Genomic DNA, 20,728 nt, shown 5'->3' with positions numbered 1-20,728 from the left:
CATTGAGGGATTTTGTTAAGAAGATAGTGATTTTAATGAGCAGTGAGCTTTGTACAATGGGACTTAACATGGCTTATCACCCTTATTATCATAACCACCTAATGCTATGACCCCCATCTTTCAGATGAATAAACTGAGGCTAAAGGAGCTATGACCACATGGAAAAGATGGAGTAATCTTGACAATCATACACAGGTCTATAGGACTCTGCAACATGTTGCTAATCACTGAAAAATTCTGTGCCTATTCACAAATTCCATATAAGCTTCTATGACTAATCCCTTGACAATCAATCTCCATGAATGAGCACACTGATATAAATAATTCAAACCACAAGTGTGGGATCTTTTTTTTTTTTTTTAAAGATTTTATTTATTTATTTGAGAGAGAGAATGAGATAGAGAGAGAGCATGAGAGGGGGAAGGGTCAGAGGGAGAAGCAGACTCCCTGCCGAGCAGGGAGCCCGATGTGGGACTCGATCCCGGGACTCCAGGATCATGACCTGAGCCGAAGGCAGTCGCTTAACCAACTGAGCCACCCAGGTGCCCCAAGTGTGGGATCTTAACATCATTCCTCCTGCTAGGAATCTGCTGTTGAGTCTTCTCATCTTAATCATCTTACCCCATGACTGATGAACCATCCACGATCCCTCGTCCAGCTGTGCATGTTCTGCCTTCACCTGACCTAACGTGCCAAATGCAGATTTGGGTATACAACCTCTTCCAGTAATTCCAGCAACTGCCCCATACCTAGCCAGCTTTTTCTTCTCTGGAGAGCTTTAAGACTGTTTTAGTCTTGTATCGTTCAGGGATTATAGTAGCCAGTGTATCTAATATACTAGCCAGTGTATCTAATCTTTACTAAATGCTTACTCTTTTCCAAGCTTGTGTGAGATATCTCCCTTAATGTTCTCAACAACCCTAGGAAGAAAGGCTATTATTGTCCCTATTTTGCAGATGAGGAAACTAAAGCACAACAAGACCTGACCAGGTTGATGCAGCTAGGAAAGAGCAGAACTGGTGTTTAGACCCAGCCTGTCCAGAGCCCATGTCTTTAACCTCTATTTTTTGTAAAACATGCATGGTGGATGACTAAATTCAGGGTCAATTTAAGATGTCCTCTATTGTGGTTCTTCACATTGTTTCTATGTAAAAAATAAATTGTTTTAAGCTAAGTCTTCAGCAAGGGACTTTATATGCTTTGATGGTAAAGTTCAAACTGGTCAACTATGTTAAAACTCCATTCTCCATTTGTGGCCCTTCTCAGTGGCCCATGGACAATTATCCTCTTCTATAATTATAGGACTGTAGCAGCAGCAATCTCTCACCATCCTACATGCCACTCAACTAAGTGTCACAAGAGTCCAAAAACAGGAACAAGAGTAGGTTCTCTCCATAAGAACACTGGAACATGATTTCTAAGAAGAGTAAAATTTTAATTTTCTTTTGAACTATAACCCCAATAAAAGTTAATACTTTCAGGTCTTCAGTTAGTAGTTTTGTTACATATGACATTTCCCTGATTGTAAATTAACCTGTCATTTTCAGATATTCCCAACTGGATACCTATAGAGTGTATGTGTGAATGTGTCTGTGTCTATGTAGTATGTATCATATCTATTAATCATACGTGATGGACAATACAATAAGCACACACACATCATATGCACTTATATACTCTGTTGATCCAAGCATGGACAAATATTATTTGCAAATTTTCTTTTAAGAAAGTGTACTTTTCAGCTTTTTGCTAAGACGATGTCCAATATATTTGTTGGAACATAGTGTTACTTTTGTCATCTACAAAATAAAAATAATAAAAGTGATTTTAAAAGAGCATCCACATTTTCCCTATGTAAGAGAGTGCTTGTTGACTAGTAGTCTCTGAGCAGGTGATGTTCTGGAAAGGGAAACTAACATTACAAACCCATTTTGCAGATGGGGAAAGCTGAGGCTCACTATGGTTAAGTTACTGAACTAAATTCACAGATCTATTAAGTGAGGGAGCCAGAATTTGAACTACTGTCTGCCTCTTTTCAAGGCCTATGTTTTTCCTACTATTTCATGCTACCAAGATCTTCCTACAGGGGAAAAATTATAAAGTTTCTTCCTAACACAATCTTTGTTTCAGTATTTAGATACTTTATCTCCAGCCTCAGTTAATCTGGGCTGCTTGGCTTTGATGGGGCTTGATGCTCCTATACTGCCTTGAGAAACTCAGATTCCTGGATGCTGTCCTGTCTTTACTTAACGCTCTGGGATATTCCCCAACTGGACAGTCTCTTTAGCTTGCTCCTACCAGTCATCCCTAGGTTTTACTTTGCTACACCTAGTGCTAACTTACAGCCCACTGCCTTCATCTCCTACTGCTCAGTGTCCAGAGAACCAGCTATAACTCTATTCCAAAATGGATTTAAAATTTGGGGGAAAAATTTTTTTAAAAAACGAATCAAAGTTACCTAATTTTGTTTTTTTCATCAAACAAAAAGCAATGCTGTGTTAGAATTATAATTTTTCTTTTAGAAAAAGAGGGAGGGGCGCCTGGGTGGCTCAGTTGGTTAAGCGACTGCCTTCGGCTCAGGTCATGATCCTGGAGTCCTGGGATCGAGTCCCACAGTCGAGTCTGCTCCTCCCTCTGACCCTCCCCCCTCTCATGCTCTCTCTATCTCAGTCTCTCTCTCAAATAAATAAATAAAATCTTTAAAAAAAAAAAAAAAAGAAAAAGAGGGAAAAGGGGTATTTTTAAGTTTCAGGCCTATATTTTTCATTTGAATTACTTTTATAGGTACTTCCCAAAATAAGATCTTTATAGGATAGAAGATTATGAACATTCATTCATTCATTCAACAAACAGAGTCTGCACTAGGCCTGATGCTGAGCACTAGGGATACAGAGATGCTTAAGGCCTGGGACTTAAAGTGCCTGAATACTTGCAGTCACCAACAAAGGTATCCATGAGGAACTACAACACAAGGTGGGGCGTGAACATCAGTGTCTGAAATTGGCAAGGAGATGGCAAATGAAGCTCAATTCAAGTGCCCTGCTGGGTTGTTCCTATCCTATCACTAGTCCAAGGTAACAGTACACATGTATTGGATCATAACATTAAGACAAGCTTCTCTGAGAAAGTGTTAAATTTGGGAATCATTGGTATATATAAATTTATGTTTTAAAAATGGGAATTATAAGCTGTTAAATATTATAATGGACTGCCTGATTAAAAAAAAAATTAAATCAGGGGCACCTGGGTGGTACAGTCAGTTAAGTGTCTGCTCTGGGTTTCTGCCCAGGTTGTAATCTCATGGTCATGAGATCAAGCCTCACATTGGGCTCCGCGCTCAGAGCAGAGTCTGCTTGAGATTCTCTCTCCCTCTCCTTCTCCTGCTCATGCTCTCTCTCTAATAAATACATCCTTAAAAAATTCAATTCAACTCAAAAAAATCAAATCAACTAATGGAATTGAAACTATTATATATGTGTCTTTGATCACAGTTCTGACATCATTCAGCAGTGTGAACTTGAAAAAGTCACGTGGCCACTCTGGGCCTCAGATTTCTCAACTTCAGAGTGAACTATGTGATCTCTAAGGTTCTTTTTGGCTTTATTATTCTGTAACTACTACATGGAACACAAAATGCAGTCTACTAAGATTTAACATTCCTGGTAAATTAAGTATCCGTGTATCTTATTTGTGTCATCATTTAAACTCCATGATATTCTTTCATTTTTAATGAATATAATAGCTTCATCAAACTTTTCTGGGGCACCTTTGGTTTTACATTTTGTACCAAAAGTGATCTGATATGACCTCATGGAAAATGGGCTTCCATGATACCTATTTTGGAACAACACCACCTAGAACACAAATAACTAATGATGTCTTGCTGACTGGGTAATATTTTACTTGTTCTAGCTTTAGTAAAATTTCTGTCCAAGAGAAGCTTAGGAAACATATGGCTTTGTGAATCTTATCATTTGGCAAGAAGACAATAAAAAATATATGACAAATAAGTTGAACTACAATATAAATGGATAAAAACATGACGTTAAATCATTTGCTAAAATGATAAGGAATATTACATGTATTTTTGCAAGTATTCTAAGATTCTTTCTGACCTCAGTACTTTTGCCCTGATACTCATTTGTTGGCTGACAACCCTATCATGTTCTAAGATTTGAAACAGCATTTAGCTCCCCACGAGATCATGGAAAGCATTTTTGGAAAGTCTTCATGTTGGTTCAGTAGTGAAAGTTTACTATCAACTAATTTATTACGGATAATAGCTTATGACAACTCAAATTTTTTTTTACATATATAATGCAAAACTGATTATCCCACTCATTGCTCAATGTATATTGCTTCTTAAAGTAAGGTGCTTTGGATTATTCCAGGTAAGCAAAAATAAGCAATATAAACATTTTAAATACTAACTTGGTAATTGGTCTAATGGAGTTTTAAGATCTTTTCAAACACTTTATTCTACTAAATTAGTGGCAGGCAAAAAGGTTATTGTCCCCTTTATCATGGAACAATGATGGCTTCCCATTCCAATTTTGTGCACTAAAAAGAAGACAAAACACCTTCCATGACTGCTCTTGTTCTTCTGCCTTTCATTGTTGTAACCCTGACTTTGATTCCCCTAACTTCCCATTCCACATTGCATTCTAACCAGGACAGTATTTCAGTAGCAATGTCCAATAGAACTTGCTATAATAATGTAAATGTGCTTTCCAATATGGTAGCCACCAGTCACATGTAAAGATTGAGCACTTGAAATATGGTTGTTGAAACTGCAGAACTGAATTCTTTATTTAATTTTTATTAATTTAAATTGTAATAGCTACAGTGCCTCGTGGATATTGTATCAGAAAGTACAGAGCATTCGAATATTTTTTAAGTTCTGTTTTCTACTTTGTAGTAGCTGCTCTAGCTTTACTTTCTCTTAGAATAATCCTAAATTTATATCAGGTGCTCTCTAAGATTTTTTAAAAAAACTAAGTAACACTTCAGTTAATCAACATTCTATTAAAATTAAGTTCCTCTCCACAAAAGCCTATTTTTAATTATGTTTGTAAACAAGAGTATGAAAAGCCCATTATCTTTGAGAAAAAAATAAAACAACAGTGTGTGCTAATGGACTCCCAGTCTTTCTGAATATTGGAAAGAATCTAGCCATATAAAACAAGCATATAAAGGGCTAATTATATTTTCTTATCCAGGAAAGTGCTCTCCTAACTACCAAAAATAAAGTTTTTTCTTCAAGGAAAGAATCTTAATACTCTTGGCCAAATGATATTAATCAGACTTAACAGAATAAGACTTCACGTACAAGAAGCTAGCTGGTGGTCAGTATAAATTATAATATTACAGAAAGTTTCTGAGAATGGACATGCTTAATACTACAGAGGTAAGGAAATCAACACATCTATTGACTAATGTACTTTATACAGTAGCATGGCTCATTACGGAAATATATTAGTTTAGTTTTCATATTTGTGTTTTCTCTTCCCTAGCTCGTGAGTTGCTGGAAATTACTTTGGAGTAATTAAAACGGACTCTAGGGTCCAAGGAAATTTTAGGAGAAGCCAACTACCCAGGTAAAGGGTATATAATCAAGCACATTGTGTTTATTGGTAGAAAAGAAAAATCATAGTCAAAAATGATGTCTAGGGGTAAATGCCTGGAGAATAAAGACCCTGGAAACAGATCTGATGCAGTGTCCCTGGTGCCTGGGAGGTGGGTATGTATCTTACCTGAAAAGAAGGAACACTGAATACTACAGGTACGGTGGCAAAAATACAGTCCAGCTTAGTCCTAGGAAGCAGGATCATATTCTGTCAGAGAACATCCTGAACAGCACTAGGTGGCCATTACCAGTTAGGCTATAAAGAAACACCTGTCAGCACCATCTGGCAGCAAAAAACAATGGCATGGACTGATGAGACGGGTTCATCTCTATTTGGATGGGTAAGTAGGACTGACCCTGCCCTTCTCCACTTTCAACTATACGATCAGAATTCTGGAATACTACTCAAGAAGCTGATATTAATGTCTGTGCTAAGATGATAGGTGAGGGCACTTACACTCAATTCAGAACTTAAAATTAGACCATCCTTTTACCCTCTATTTGTGAGTAAAAACAATCAAACCTTACATGTACAATAATGTTAGCCTTCATTTTTTTTTTAAAGATTTTATTTATTTATTTATTTGGGAGAAAGAGAGAGAGACAGAGAAACAGCATGAGAGGGGAGAGGGTCAGAAGGAGAAGCAGGCTCCCCGCTGAGCTGGGAGCCTGATGCGGGACTCGATCCCAGGACTCCGGAATCTTGACCTGAGCCGAAGGCAGTCGCTTAACCAACTGAGCCACCCAGGCGCCCTGTTAGCCTTCATTTTTGATACTGCTTAGATAGAGATGGTCCAAATATCACAGAAATACCTGGATCAGTCAGTATCCAACAATCTTAAATCCTAAGAGATGTGATCTCTTCTACTTACAAAATACCATGGATTAATTCATAAATAGCTAGATGATTTGTAATGAAAGTGGTTAAACTTTTAAGCCTGTCATTTCTCTCACCTTCTTAGAGCGGAAATGCTTCAGAGAGTCAGTGGGAAATAAAGGAGGCTGCACAGATGGTCATGCTTTGAAAATTCCACTCTTGGGGCGCCTGGATGGCACCGTCAGTTAAGCGTCTGACTCTTGATTTCAGTGCGGGTCATAATCTCAGGGTCATGGGATCAATCCCCGAATCCGGCTTTGCACTCAGCGCAGAGTCTGCTTGAGATTCTCCCTCTCCCTCTGCTCCTCCCCCCACTGTGCGCACTCTCCTCTCCCTCTCTCTCAAATAAATAAATACATCTTTCAAAAAGAAAATTCCACTCTTCCCTCAGAGAGAGAAATAAAGCTCCAAGGGTATGTTTGGGCAGAGAATCCTCATAAGAATTTACTCCAACCAAAAAGGTAAAAGTTTTCCCATTTTCTTATTTAATGATTTACTAGCCTGAGAACTCCATGGGAGTAAGATGGGTGTTATATCTTTCTTCTTTAGCTTTTTATCAAAAAGTACACCCCAATCTGGCCAGTACTCATTAAACCTTTGTGGAATAAATGGTTGTTTATGGATTCACATGGATTTTTTTCTTTGTTCCAAAGCAACAGTTCTTGAGTTTATACCACACACAAGGCTTCCGACACAATGTTGACCAAGACAGACAGAGTCCTTAGCCTCATAGAGGCAGACTGTAAACAAGCAAGCAGTTCCGCGGGTAATAGGACACATTGAAAGGATTACTAGAAAGAAAATCAACAGAACACAAGGATGGAGTGGCTGGGGAAGCACTTTCTGGAGTAAATTACATTAATACCCTATACCTGAATGATGAGAGGTCATTCACGCAAAAAATAGAGCAATGGATACTGCAGGCAGAAAGAGCAATTTGAAGGCCTGCAAAGGAGAAATCCCTTGGTTGTTCAAAGAACGTACGGACAGATTACCAACATGCCTTGTACAGAATGAGGGAGAGACAAGGTGGCAGGAAACAAAGTTGGAGGGAGAATGGGAATTAGATTATGCAGGGCCCTATGGGCCATGTCAAAGAGTTCAGATTGTACTCAAAATGCACTAGAAAGTCATTGGAGGGTTTTCGGAAGGCAAGTGGTAAATCTGGATGCGTCAAAAAGAAAATCACTGTTATATCCATGAATCCTCTTAGTATCATATACTTAGCTGGAACACTAATTTGGTACCTGATAATGGAGATGAAAGACATTTCTAAAATGGGAAGTGGGGCTGAAATGTGAAGGCACATTTTTTTTTAACTTTTATTATACTTTTCCCCCAGAGCAATGTGGAAATCAACTGCATCAGTTCATGATTATATAAAAATATTTTACAAAGCAAAGCAGACAAAGACATTATGTTGTTTTTCAAGTTTAACCCTAAATCCTTTCCCAGTGTTAATTAGAGAGTAACAAGTCTCTACAAGGTGTTGTTTATCTGTTATTTGCAAGCACTACGATTTGCCAATACCAGCAACTATTAAAAGATAGAAGCCCTTCTTACTGAGATAGCATGAAGTAAAAGTACTACATTGCACCTAACAATGTTGTTTCATCAAGCAGCCAACAAGAGTTTCAAAGAACAGCTAATGTTAACAATAACAACAGAAAAGTATAAAATTAACTACCAGCAGCAAAATGTGAAAAGTAAGCAGGAGAATTCATGTGCTTTCAGTCATATTCTTGAGGGGCAACCTTGCCTCAGAACTAAATGTGCCCATTTGAATTAATACCTTAGAGTTATTAGCATGTGCAAAAACACACCTTAGGAAAATGTGATACTTGCAGACTGTTTAAAGATATTTATTAACGTAGAAAGTCAAAAGGGCTCTTTATATAGAACACTATTCTCATCTTCATTTTGCATTAGATCAACCAAACGTCCTACAAATTACGTCCAACGATGGACACATATCCATCTTATTTTATTTTTTAACATCCCCTCAAAAATGATGTGGACATGCCTTAAAATGGCTAGCAATCTTATCTCTGGGACGGACCCCACTTCCCATTCATTTCCACCACGGTGAGCAAATTCTGAATGTGAATGTGGTCCAACAGAACATCCTGCCTCCCTACAGGAGAGCACAGTGGCTTACATACCAGCGTGTACTCACATGTGTCACTGGCACAGCCAGGAGACCAGGGAGCCAAGCTCTGTGGGTTGTCTGGTGGCTGACGAGCTGGCAAAACAGAGAAACTAAGATGGAGTGTGGCCCTACCTGTGTGGACTGGCAACGATTTTTTTCTGTGTAGCCTATCAAATTTAAATGTGACCTGTGTTCCTTACAACATATTTTGCTAACAATTAAATGAAGCTTCCTAATGTGATTTAATGTAATCCGTCACCTTTAATAAGATAGATGGAGAACCTTGAATGTAAGTACCCAAACGTGACAAGTCGAATGTGACCAAACCAGGTTGAATGCCAACAAAGAACTGCAGTTTCCCAAATCTGGGCTCTCATTTTTCACATCTTTTCAAAGTAATCTGGGAGAGAGCTCTTGAAAAACATTTGCTTTAAAAAAAGAAAACTATTTGTTTAAAAAAGTATATTATACTCAGACTCATGTAGCATAAAGGTTTAACAGAAAAACTAGAAAGTCTTCCATAGATTTATATCTTTCAAACAGATTTTTAATAATACATTAATATATGAGATGTTAAGAAAGAAATAATTTCCATACACATAGAAAACATGTTAAACATAGGTAGATAAATAAAAAAAAAAAATCATAGACCATTGAGCAAAATAGAAAGATGCAACCTGGTGAGTTCTCTCGTCTAGGACAAGTTCATCACTAAAATGAACATAAAAAGTATTGGACCCACAATTTGACTGTGTTGTGAGGTTGGAAAGAAATGCAAGGACAAGTGCTTTGTAAACTACAGATTGCTTGCTACTCAACTATTAGTTAGAAGCCCAACCCACTTTGTTATGCAAGGGGGAGGTGATGGATACAAATGGATGCCCTCATCAGTAATGCAGCTAACATTATAATACAGTGAAGTGTATTACTGTTATCTACCATGGAGCATTAGTAGGCACTCCATAAATACATAAATATACACTGAAGTCAGCCAAAACATCATACCTTTTAAATCTGTGTTTGATTCTTAGATTGATAATTTCCATCTTCGAACAAAATATTATGCTACAATGCAATATATAATACAAGTAAGAGCAGCAATACTAACCTGAATCCACTAACCTCCATCTCTGTCTCTCAAACAATGACTTATCAAAACCTAATTAGTTAACTGGAAGACAGCAAGCAATATGTAGAACCTTCTGTATATACTGTAGAACATTCTTAGCCAAGAAGTGCATCCACTGGGCACTAAGGAACTACTTTACCATTATGCAAAAATACTCACAAGAATTGCTTCTAAACAGGCAATGTAACATTGCACATTTTTAATAATTTTTAACCAACGACACTGTCTACTGTGATATGTGTCAGGAAACATTTATAAAGAATAGCTAGTCCCCTGAAACATGAAAAATGATCATGGAAAATGATTCCAAAAATGATAAAAAGGTATTTCCTTTTATTGTGTTAATGATTGGAACTGACATCTCCAGATTCAAACTGAAGCACAATAATTGTGCTCTTCTATAATTTATACACATGAATGAATATACCAAATTTATTTTTAAGTCAAGGAAAATCAATACATATGGGGATGGATCCTATAATTGATTTTTAAGTCAGTGGTTGAAAATTGTGAATGCATTTCCTATATATATCATGTAAGAAAGACTGTTTAAGATCCCAGGCCAATTGGAACACTACCCAGTGCAGCTAAAAGACTAGTAATAGCAGTCCTGAGTCAGTCTCCCTCTAAAATCGCATAAGGTCTCTTGATCCCTAAGTTACATTGAGGAGGAGAATCAAGTTCAGGAAAAGTAAGGCACAAAAACTACAGATGAGCTACTAGAATGTAAATACCAAGAAGCATCACTTCTTCTTCATATATTCCCCCATATTATTTTATACATATTTTCAAACATACAGAAAAGTTCAAAGAATTTTACAATAAACACCTATATACCTATGACTAAACTCTACAGTTAACATTTTACCATGTTTGCTTCATGACATATCTTTGTTATATACATTTTTATGCTCTCAATCTCATGTTGGAAATGAAAGAAATAAAGTCTGTGTCAACTGAGAATTTTTCCCATGTTCAACGTTCTTTTAACCCTCTTGAAAATAGAAACAAAACTCATCCTAAATATTTAGGATTTAGAAAGTAAATTTTTATTTAAAACATACCATGAGTTAAGGATAACTTTGTATTTATCAATATGCTATGGCCAGAAAGCATTTTGGTTTATCAAACTTGTCATCCTAAGGAAAAATAAAGTCTTTGGGATGCCTGGGTGGCTCAGTCAGTTAAGCGTTTGCCTTTGGCTCAGGCCATGATCCCAGGGTCCTGGGATCGAGTCCCACATCGGGCTCCCTGCTCAGTGGGGAGTCTGCTTCTCCCTCTCCCTCTACTCCTCCCCCATTCATGCTCTCTCTCTCTAACTTGCTCGCTCTCTCCAATAAATAAATAAAATCTTTAAAAAAGAAGAAGAAGAAGAGTCTTTGAACTCACAGACTTTTCTTCTGACTAGCTCTAGGGTTGAACTCTAGTCACATGTGGTTAATCTTATATCCATATTTCAAGACGAAATATCCTGAGCACCAACTATCCTCTGTCTCTCTCCAGATAACAGGCAAGCTAAGGCCCTGGATTCACAGGAACCACTAACACCAAGTTTAATATAAGTCAAGAAAGAATGCTCAGACCCACAGGGAAATTCTATCCTTAGGCTAGGATGGATAATCCAGGACTGATTAGTTACACTTCCACATTTTCATGAGGGGCGTGGGGGAGTGGGGATGTTTCCACTCCCAAATAAAGAAGCCCTTCACACTGTGGGGATCCTCATGTTAGGAATGCTTAAATGGTTAAATGCAGATGGTAGAGAGAAGTCTAACATGAGCTGCTGGGATGGGAGTTAACCTGGAAGTCACTGAGCACCAGCATTTCCGGACCTCATAGGAAGTCAAGGGATGAGAAGGGGGGAACACTTCTGCTCTTAAGTGCACATTCTGGCTCTGCCCACAGAGGAGAAACCATGCCCGACTCTTTGGTTCACCCCCCAAAGCTACCAGTTATTGAGTATTTTCTAGGTGCGAGGCATTGCTCCAAATGCTATATATGTAAGTTTTTTCAATACTGCCATTTTATAAAATAACACAAATGCGAAAACTAGGAGAAGATGGAGTTCAGTAATTTGAGGAAGTGCCAGAGCCAAGAATCAAACTCAGGCAGTCTTATTTTAGATCCTTTGCTCTTAACTATTTACTACACTACTTTTTATTAGATCGTCCCAAAGACATTGCTAGCCTGACTGATGAGGTCATGAGTCAAATACTGAGCCAAGTTTTATTATTGGGCAGTGTTTCTTCCGACTAAACCTAAGATCATGGGTATCGCCATTTTTTTTTCCATTGTATTGCTCATACAATACTAACATAGCTCCTCCTGGGACCTCTTGGGACAATTTGCAATTTGTGCTGCAGAGACCATTGACAATGGGGTGGCAGTGGGAGGTGGCAGCATTGGTCCTGCGAGCAGATCACCTGTTAATTGAGTGGAACTGTACAAGTGTTGATATTATTATCTGGGTGTGCACTGGGGATATCCAAGAATAAAACAGGAATGAATAAAAGAGATAGAAGAATTCTTGAAAAACTTGAATTCCAAATAACTGTGTTGACATAGAGTCCAACACTAACTGATTGAAACAAATACTCAGTATGGATTCTAGAACTCTAGATACAGAATGTCTTAGTTTAGGTTTCTGCCAGAGTAGACCTTGAAACAATGATTCCTGAGAAAGTCGTTTATTTAGCTGATGATTCCAGGAAATACTAGGAGAGAAAGTCAGGAAGGGAAACAGGAACCATAAGACAGAAAATAAAGGGCATCATATTCCAACAGTGGGTAACCAAAGCTTAATCCCACTGAGGAGCTCTCAGGCATGATTTCTAGGGCAGTGCTTCTCCCATACTGCTGTGCATGAGAATCACCTGGGGATCTTGTGAAAAAGCACATTCTGATTCAGTAGGTTTGGTGGGGGGCCTGAGACTCTGCATTTCTTACACATTCCCTGAAGAGAAGACTGTTGCTGTTCCTCAGAACACACTTTGAAGATTTGATGGTTTTCTGCTTATTTACCATAAAATTTTCCCAAATTTCCATATAAAATTTACACAATTTCTTATGTCCACTGCTTTTATAACATATCATTAAATCTGCTTTGTTTCATGTAACTCATCCAGGCATGGCATCTTCACTGAATATCATGTCTGGGAGAAATTTGGTCAGTCCCTGTGTAAGAAAAACACAAAAAATTCTGTCCACCCTGTCCCGGTGCCATTAAATCAGACTGCTGTACATAGAAACACCTTAGGCATGTCAACCCACTCCCGGCTCATCACGACTCCTCTTCTCTGCTTACACATCTGGTTCTTGCTTCCCACTCCATTCTGGTACCAAGGTATACTCTGATTCTGTGATTATCTCAAGTCTTTGGCCTTTGGAAATGAGCAAAAGTCTTTCTCCCCCTCCCCCCAATTTTGACATTCAGCACTTTTTAATGGTATTTTTACATGCATTCGCAGGGTTTTGCCCACTTAGCTACCTCAGGGTAAGGTTTGTGGAATCTCAGTTCACCCTTTTATACTTACCTGGAACCTCAAAGGAGGTAACCAGACATGGTTAAACTATTGATTAAAATGATTGTGTTGTATTCATAAGTATATATTTATATGGTCAAATGGAGAAAAGCCCCAGCCTTCTTAGGAAGACAATCTTTTTTTTTTTTTTTTTAAAGATTTTATTTATTTTGACAGAGAGACACAGCGAGAGAGGGAACACAAGCGGGGGGAGTGGGAGAGGGAGAAGCAGGCTTCCTGCGGAGCAGAGAGCCCGATGTGGGGCTCGATCCCAGGACCCTGGGACCATGATCTGAGCTGAAGGCAGACGCTTAACGACTGAGCCACCCAGGTGCCCCAGGAAGACAATCTTAAGGAGAAACTGACAATGACATGATTGGCCATTCTAAACAGGCCACATGGTATTATAATATCTGCTTTAAAAATTGTGTGTGTGTGTGTATAAATATTATAAATATTTATACATAAATATATAAAAATCAAATGATGTATGCATAGAAAGGTGAGAGCTAATTGTATTATGTATTCCAAGTTTTTTGCATTGCATATGGTCACATTTTTCTAATATATTTTAGTAGAAAAAATTAGTCTCAGTCATTCCCTTATGGAGTCAGAATTCACATGTTAATACCAAGACAGAAAAAAGGATTTAAGAAGAAATGGGAATTAAAACTTATTGACTCATAGCTTCGTAGTCATTGTTATCATTGAGATCATAGTTAATGACAACTAATAACCATAATAACAATTTACATATAATTCTGCCTTCAAAACACATAAAACATGTATCACACAACTCAAGTATCATCTACCTTGGGCTTGCCTGTTGTATCTATTTCTATGAAGATTATGCAGTCATTATATCTGTTGATATCTAAAATCCACCTATCAGGAAATGGAACATGGTCTAGTTTAGAACAAAGGAGTAGAACCATTAAGCATGGTATACAGTATTCACTTTTATCTATTTCCAGTTCTTCTCATTAGCCCAAGTCTATTGACATTGAAAATGTATGCTGCCAGGACCAAAAAGGTAAGTTGCCATATAAACTTTCAGAAGAGGTCTATTTGAGGACCACCTATGACATGCTAGAAGAAGCTTTAAAAGAAGTTCTATCCAAGTTCAGATCTGTGAGAGAGAAGTTTCTAGAATCATTGCTCAGCAAAAAAAGAGGCCACCTTATCTAATTCATCCTTAGAGAACTCCAGGTAAAGTGGCTGGCCAACAGCTGTTTGCAGTACCCTTTTTTTAAGAGACAACGAGGCAGAGGGAGAAATTAGGGACAATCTTAAGTGGTATCACAGTATGCCACAATTCCAGTACTAGTTTCTTTGTGAACATGACATTCATATTTGTGTCTATACATGGATTCCAGATTTATACAATATAACATGCCAGAATGGCTGCTCAATGTATTTCAAAAATTAAAAGTTTGGATAATCAGTAACCAGATGACTAATCAATTTTGTTGAGACCCCCCGATAATCCACTCATATTAGCATTCATGCTTCACAGTCAGGTGATTAATAAATGATGTGGCTTTGCTGCAGAAACTTCATCCTCCCTTAAGGTGCTTTTAACATATCTCATATACACTAACAAAAAAGAAGTCAGGCAGATTCATAAAAAATAAAGCACCATTTAATGAGTCCATCCTTCAAGAAGATCAAAGAATGAAACCCTGGATCTATCCTAAGCCTTCTCTTCTTGAGTGATTTATCTTCATATTTTCTCTTAAGAAAACAGATTTTTAATCAGTTTCCAACATAAACAATTTCAAGTAGTTCTCAACACCAGTGACAATAATCCCAATACACTTTTTGAAGCTTACATGATGCTATTTTACTATCACTGCAGGAAAATGCAACAAACGCAGTCCAAAAGTATCAGCACACTGAAAAGAAAAATACTAAAAGAAGAATTAGGCTAGATTTAAACTAATAAATTATTTTTACTCTCTAAAGCACTGGGAATCACAAGTAAGGTTTGTAGTAAAATTCCTGGAGTAGCCTAACATAGTTGTATGCAGCCATGCAGCTGGACCACACTTCCGTATGAAGTCAACCGAAGAACAAACAAACCACACTAGTGTATGTGGAGAGATACTGTGGAAGCCCTCATTGTCACTGGCACATGATGCTTTTTCTAACCCCCTACCTAATCTTGATGTTAAGTCCACAATATCACTGGGGCTGCCCTTAAAACAGCAGGCTTTCTTCATATCAGCACCCCCTTTTCTATTAATTAACACAAGCGTTTCTCTCATTTTACATGGTTTTCAACATCTCAAACTCTCTCGCTCACTACCCCCAGACTGTGTTACTTCTGAAATAATTGCCACCACGTAGGAAGACATGAGGTGTTAGAATTCATCTGGAGGTTTTTGCAAGGCAGTGTGAAAATAATGCTGCCCAACTAGCATGTAAGACATGATTTTAGGCAATGAAAACCTATGATGACATCAATCTTAGACATTGCTAAGAATGTAAATCTTTGCATATTTGCGATAATATTGTCATCCCTTTCTGCTTTAGAGAACAGAGTAACAAAAGCATTCCAATAGGTCAGTAAATACGTACTGCATTTTGTTGTCATAATTTCAAAGTGTGTGTCCTGCTACCCTTTTGAGCAGTACCTAGTAAACTGTTGACTATGACAAATGCTTTGGTTTAATACACAAAATGTTCATGGAGCAATAAAGCAGTGTCCCAGGGCTGTCTGAGCTGTAAACTGCTGCAATTAGACTGACAGTAAAACCTACTGAGCTCTGCTTTTCAGTTCAAGGTCACAATTAATTAAACCGAAGTGACATTTGTACCTATTGGGCTTTCACTGTTCCAGGGGCTTTTGCAGAAAGAATCCCACAAAGCAATGAAATTAGTGGAAAGCAATATACCAAACTCACTGGCATCAATGAGCAAACATGGGTCAAAAGGTCAAGTTTTCAAAAATAAAACACCTCATTACGGGCATGCAAGAGCTCTATTTAGATGCCACGATAATTTTCCCATCTGGGACATTCCAGAAATGGAATGCCAAAAGCAGGGATTATGGGCCAATCCTAACTGAAAAATCCTACTGATAAAAATCACAGGAATCAAAAAATGAGTTGAATTCCACCTAGCCCTACACTATTCCAAGTCGATTTGAGATTCTTAGAAGTATTTTCAACCCCTGTAAGATCTACATCTCTGGTTTATCCATAATGAAGAGTACTTCAGATAGGACTTGTGGATGTGATACCTTTTAACTTCCAAGTATGTTTTCCAGATTTAGTCCGGTGATGGGGCATTATTTTGAAGAAGCCCAAGAAGTCACACATACTTTTGAACTCTTTAGTTTTGAATAATGGTATATATATTCTTCTTATTGTATATATATTTTTGAGAAACTGATCATTATTTTTACAGGACCAAATCTCTTAAGGAGATATAGAAAAGGTAAAAAAGCACCTTTTATCTTTGTAGAAATACACTTTCTTCATAAATTGGAAAGGACCAAGCAAGCATGTGTCTTGTAGAGTAAGCACTCCATAAATTATCTCTTCCCTGATATTCACCGACTCACTGCAGTAGAACACAAACTCACAAACTCATATGCTCAGTATCCTAACAGTAGAGCATACGAAGTACAGATTCATATAATTTAAGTCAAGAACAAAAGCTAGTGAGCTATTCGTACACTGAACAAAAATCAGTGGTACATTGTTCAAAACAGAAGCATGTATTGAAATCAGTTCAGTTCACCTTACTTTAAATAGCTACCATATGCCAAACACTGTGAGAAGAACACATTTTTCAGTAACACCAAAATGATGCTTCACTTCTGGATTAAGTCATGAGTTGGAATAAATGCATTTTATTTTACTGATGTGGAACGCTTGTGCCTGTTAAATTAATTCATCATGAAGGACTACAAACACTTGAAGTAATTACATGAATGCTCTTATAATCTCTACTGGTAATTGTGTGGTGGCCGGGCTGTGCCCAGAGCTTAGTCAAAGAAGATTTATGATGTTAACGTTTCCTCCTTCTCCTTACTACAAACTCATAAAACTGTCATTGAGACTAGGTATTCCTGCTGACACTTAGCAAATTTGAATCTTAAGTACCAATCAATTGATCGATCAATATCTTAGGTTCTGGCTTACTCAGTGTGAATGCTCACACCAACTGGGTAGCCAGGAAATCATTAGGATACCATTTTCCCCTTAATGCTCATTGAAAATGCTCTTTCCTCCCCCACCTCCCTACCAACTAGAAGGCGAGGCTACAGTGAAATGGGGATCCTCTCATCCAACACCACCACACTGGTCTTTCTAATTTTCCCACAGAATCATGGCTCTCCATAATTTGTCTAAACTCTATTACTATTCTGTATGAGCTGAACGGTCCTTTGTGAACTGGCCTGGGAAACTAAGCATCATTATGGATCATTGTTTAAAGTTCCATGCAAGGAATTTTCAGAATGATTTCATTCCATTCTCTAGCTTGCAATCCCTTATGTGTTTGCAGAAAATATCTTTTATTCAGGAAAGAAAATGATAGCACCTGCAGAGGGACTTTTCTTCCCTGCCAGAAAAGAAGGACTTCCTTCAAAAATCAGAATTCTGTAATATTAATTGCTTACCTATTACCCACTCTCCTTGTCTCCAATCCAATACAGTAAGCGAATTAGCCATCAGAGTTAAGGATATTTTTAAAATGTAGATAGAGAAAAATGATTAAATCGCTCCTCAGTTAAGAAACTGCAGAGCATGCTTTGGATGGAAACTGATCTCACCATCTCTTTTGGATCAACACCTTAGTATCAGCAGAAGAAAAAATATGCTGACCCATTTGAAACACCAACAGCATTCTTGGTAACACATTTATTTGTGCAGAAATTTATATCCACATTGAAGTCAAAATTGATTCCAGGCATCTTGGATTTTACAATACTTAGTATTTCCAAGATTTACTTATATGGCAGTTAAACCCAGTGAATGGACCAAACTGGACATAAATAACCCACCCATTTTTGCCTGGATTCATGCAAACTATAGCACCTTTCCTAGTAGCACTGGTCCAAATGTCAGAGCAAATTAACAAGCTACTGTCTATATGACCTCTTCTAAACATCTTACCTCCAAAACTGCAAAAGAGCTAGTTGTCTCATGGGAGTACAAGATAACTAGTAAGCAAATTTCTATGACATGTAAAAACAAACTTTAATCATGCCCCTTAGATCCAGGTCTAACTAAAAATATCCTTTCTATTGTCTCATTATTCCTTGCTTTTGTGCCTCAGCTACTGGGTCCCCACACACCTCTCCTGTACTAATGGAGTCAATGAAGGCACTACAAAAGATAATATATTTCATTATGAGTGGGATTCCTCTCCTGGGCACCATCTTTGACCCTTCTGATAAGTACTCTCTGGATGGTTCTCACTATCGTACAGCAGTTTAGCAGGTAAGAATGTCTAAGAAGGTAGAAAAATGAGATTTAAGTGTAAACCTCAGTACTCAATTCCCAGCTTCTCACTCAGAACCTCTCTAACCCCATTAAAAAAAAATACTAGCACAGCCCTATTTTGATATTTTCTATTAGTTCCTTCGACATCACACATGAAGAGTCAAACCAAACCTCACAGTTTCCTCATTACTCTCTTTCCAGGCCAGCTGTAAAAACGAGAAGGCTTACGTTGATGTACCCCAAGGACATGAAATTGGAGAATTTCAAATGCCAACTACATCTTCTACTGGCAGCAAGGCAGGTGTTCTCCTTTAGGAGAGCTCCAACTTGCTCCATTACTCCAGCAATGCCCCATGACTCATACCTCACCCTGGATCTCAGAAAACTGTTCCATGAGGTCAGGCCAGCAGGTCACTAGAATTTCTAGGAGTCAAGAGTGAGAAAACACCACAGAATCCTTTGCCAACCCATTGGATGGATGAATTCAGAAGACTTTAGAAACAAAACCACCAACTGGTAATGAAATCCAGACCCACAGCTACCCTTGGCTATATGGCAGGATTTATTTCCATGAAATAGTATGTTATTTTATCTCCTAAAGCACATTCATTTTCAATTTACAAAATTCTCTCTAAGCATAAACAAAAAAGACCAAGCAAAAGGAAATTTATTTGTATTACCTTCTTCTGATCTTCTAGCTTATGACTCACTGGATTCTTCCCATGTCTGTTCATCTCTGAAGATAAATCCATCACATTAGGTTCTTGCTTTTCAAAATGGAATCTCTTCAAAAAAGCAGCAAACTAATCCAAGATGCAATCACTAGGAAAACACTGGCATGCCACATTTCCCATCACACACCATCTCCGAACTTCATCAACTCCATGGAATGATTAAAAAGTCCATTGATTGAATGGAAAAGATGAATTTTGCAATTTACTCCCGGGGCTTTCCAAATCGGCATATCGTTTTTAAATGCCGATGTCTCAAAACCAAAACATTCATCCAGGAATTTTAACTCCAACTGCTATCTTTTTCTTTCTTCACAGTTTTCCATTTTAATAAATAATTATACAGTTCCCGTAAACCTGTGATTTAAAAAAAAAAAGCACACAGTTAATTCTCCCCCATCATTTATAGTACAATTAATGAAAACTTCTTATCTGAAATGTGCAATTTAGAAAAAAAATTAGGCATGGATTATATTTCACATAAAAGCAATAGCAAGTCAAAGGCATTATTCTTTACTCCTATGGCCTTTAAAATACCAAATATAATAACTGTATTAAAACCAGGGATTCACAGCATATCAGAGCTAAAAATCAACAGAGAATACACACATATGCTCATCAAACATGTGCATATGCTCCATAGATCCAGTCATTAATTTCTGTATTCACAGAACTACAGAATTTAGAAAAGAGTCCAATATACATAGACATGATGCTAGACTGACAGTTTTCGTAAATAACTTTATTTAAATTTTAAAATGAATTTATAAAATGGTTGTTAGTCTATTTTAAGATGCATTTGAGATGGTAAGTGCATATTTTAAGTTTAATAAATAAGTAGTAAGTAACAGGACTAGAATTAGAATTCAGATACCTTTGAATCCAAATCCCATTCTTTGTCCTCCATAGTTGCCTCAATTCATATTGCATATTTTGTCCACAAGGATCTCATAAATGAGTCTGTCAGGTGCCTTGTTGAATTATGAATGCATAAGTCATTCTCTTAAAAAAAAAAAAGTCATAATATCTAGTGGTTTCCAAACCCTGCTAGAAAATGGAATAATCTGGGAATACTCTTAATCATAGAGACTCCTTGGGTCCACCCAACACAGCTAATGTAGAAGCTAAAGGGTTGTGCTTGGAAATGTGCTTTTTTTTTTTTTTTCCATTTCTTCAAGACACTCCTGATGCAGGAAAACCACTGAGAAGTTGAAACCTCCCTCTACTGTAGGGCTTCCC

General features: G+C 37.6%; 1 protein-coding gene across 1 annotated transcript in view; it reads right to left on the bottom strand.

Annotated features, from left to right (window-relative positions):
- Positions 1-20,728, bottom strand: part of NAV3 (neuron navigator 3) — a 773,874-nt gene that overhangs the window by 531,961 nt on the left and 221,185 nt on the right. Inside the window, exon 2 of the mRNA XM_081822104.1 lies at positions 19,439-19,846. Coding sequence (XP_081678230.1) covers positions 19,439-19,510 — 72 coding nt within the window. The 5' untranslated portion in view covers positions 19,511-19,846. The remainder of the gene's footprint in view (positions 1-19,438; positions 19,847-20,728) is intronic.

Source organism: Leptonychotes weddellii, chromosome 5 (genome assembly GCF_054177405.1).
Source record: "Leptonychotes weddellii isolate Sample4059 chromosome 5, ASM5417740v2, whole genome shotgun sequence".
In the NCBI taxonomy this organism is placed as follows: Eukaryota; Metazoa; Chordata; class Mammalia; order Carnivora; family Phocidae; genus Leptonychotes; species Leptonychotes weddellii.
Note: the sequence above shows the minus strand (reverse complement) of the source record. Positions and strands in the feature narration are given on the sequence as shown.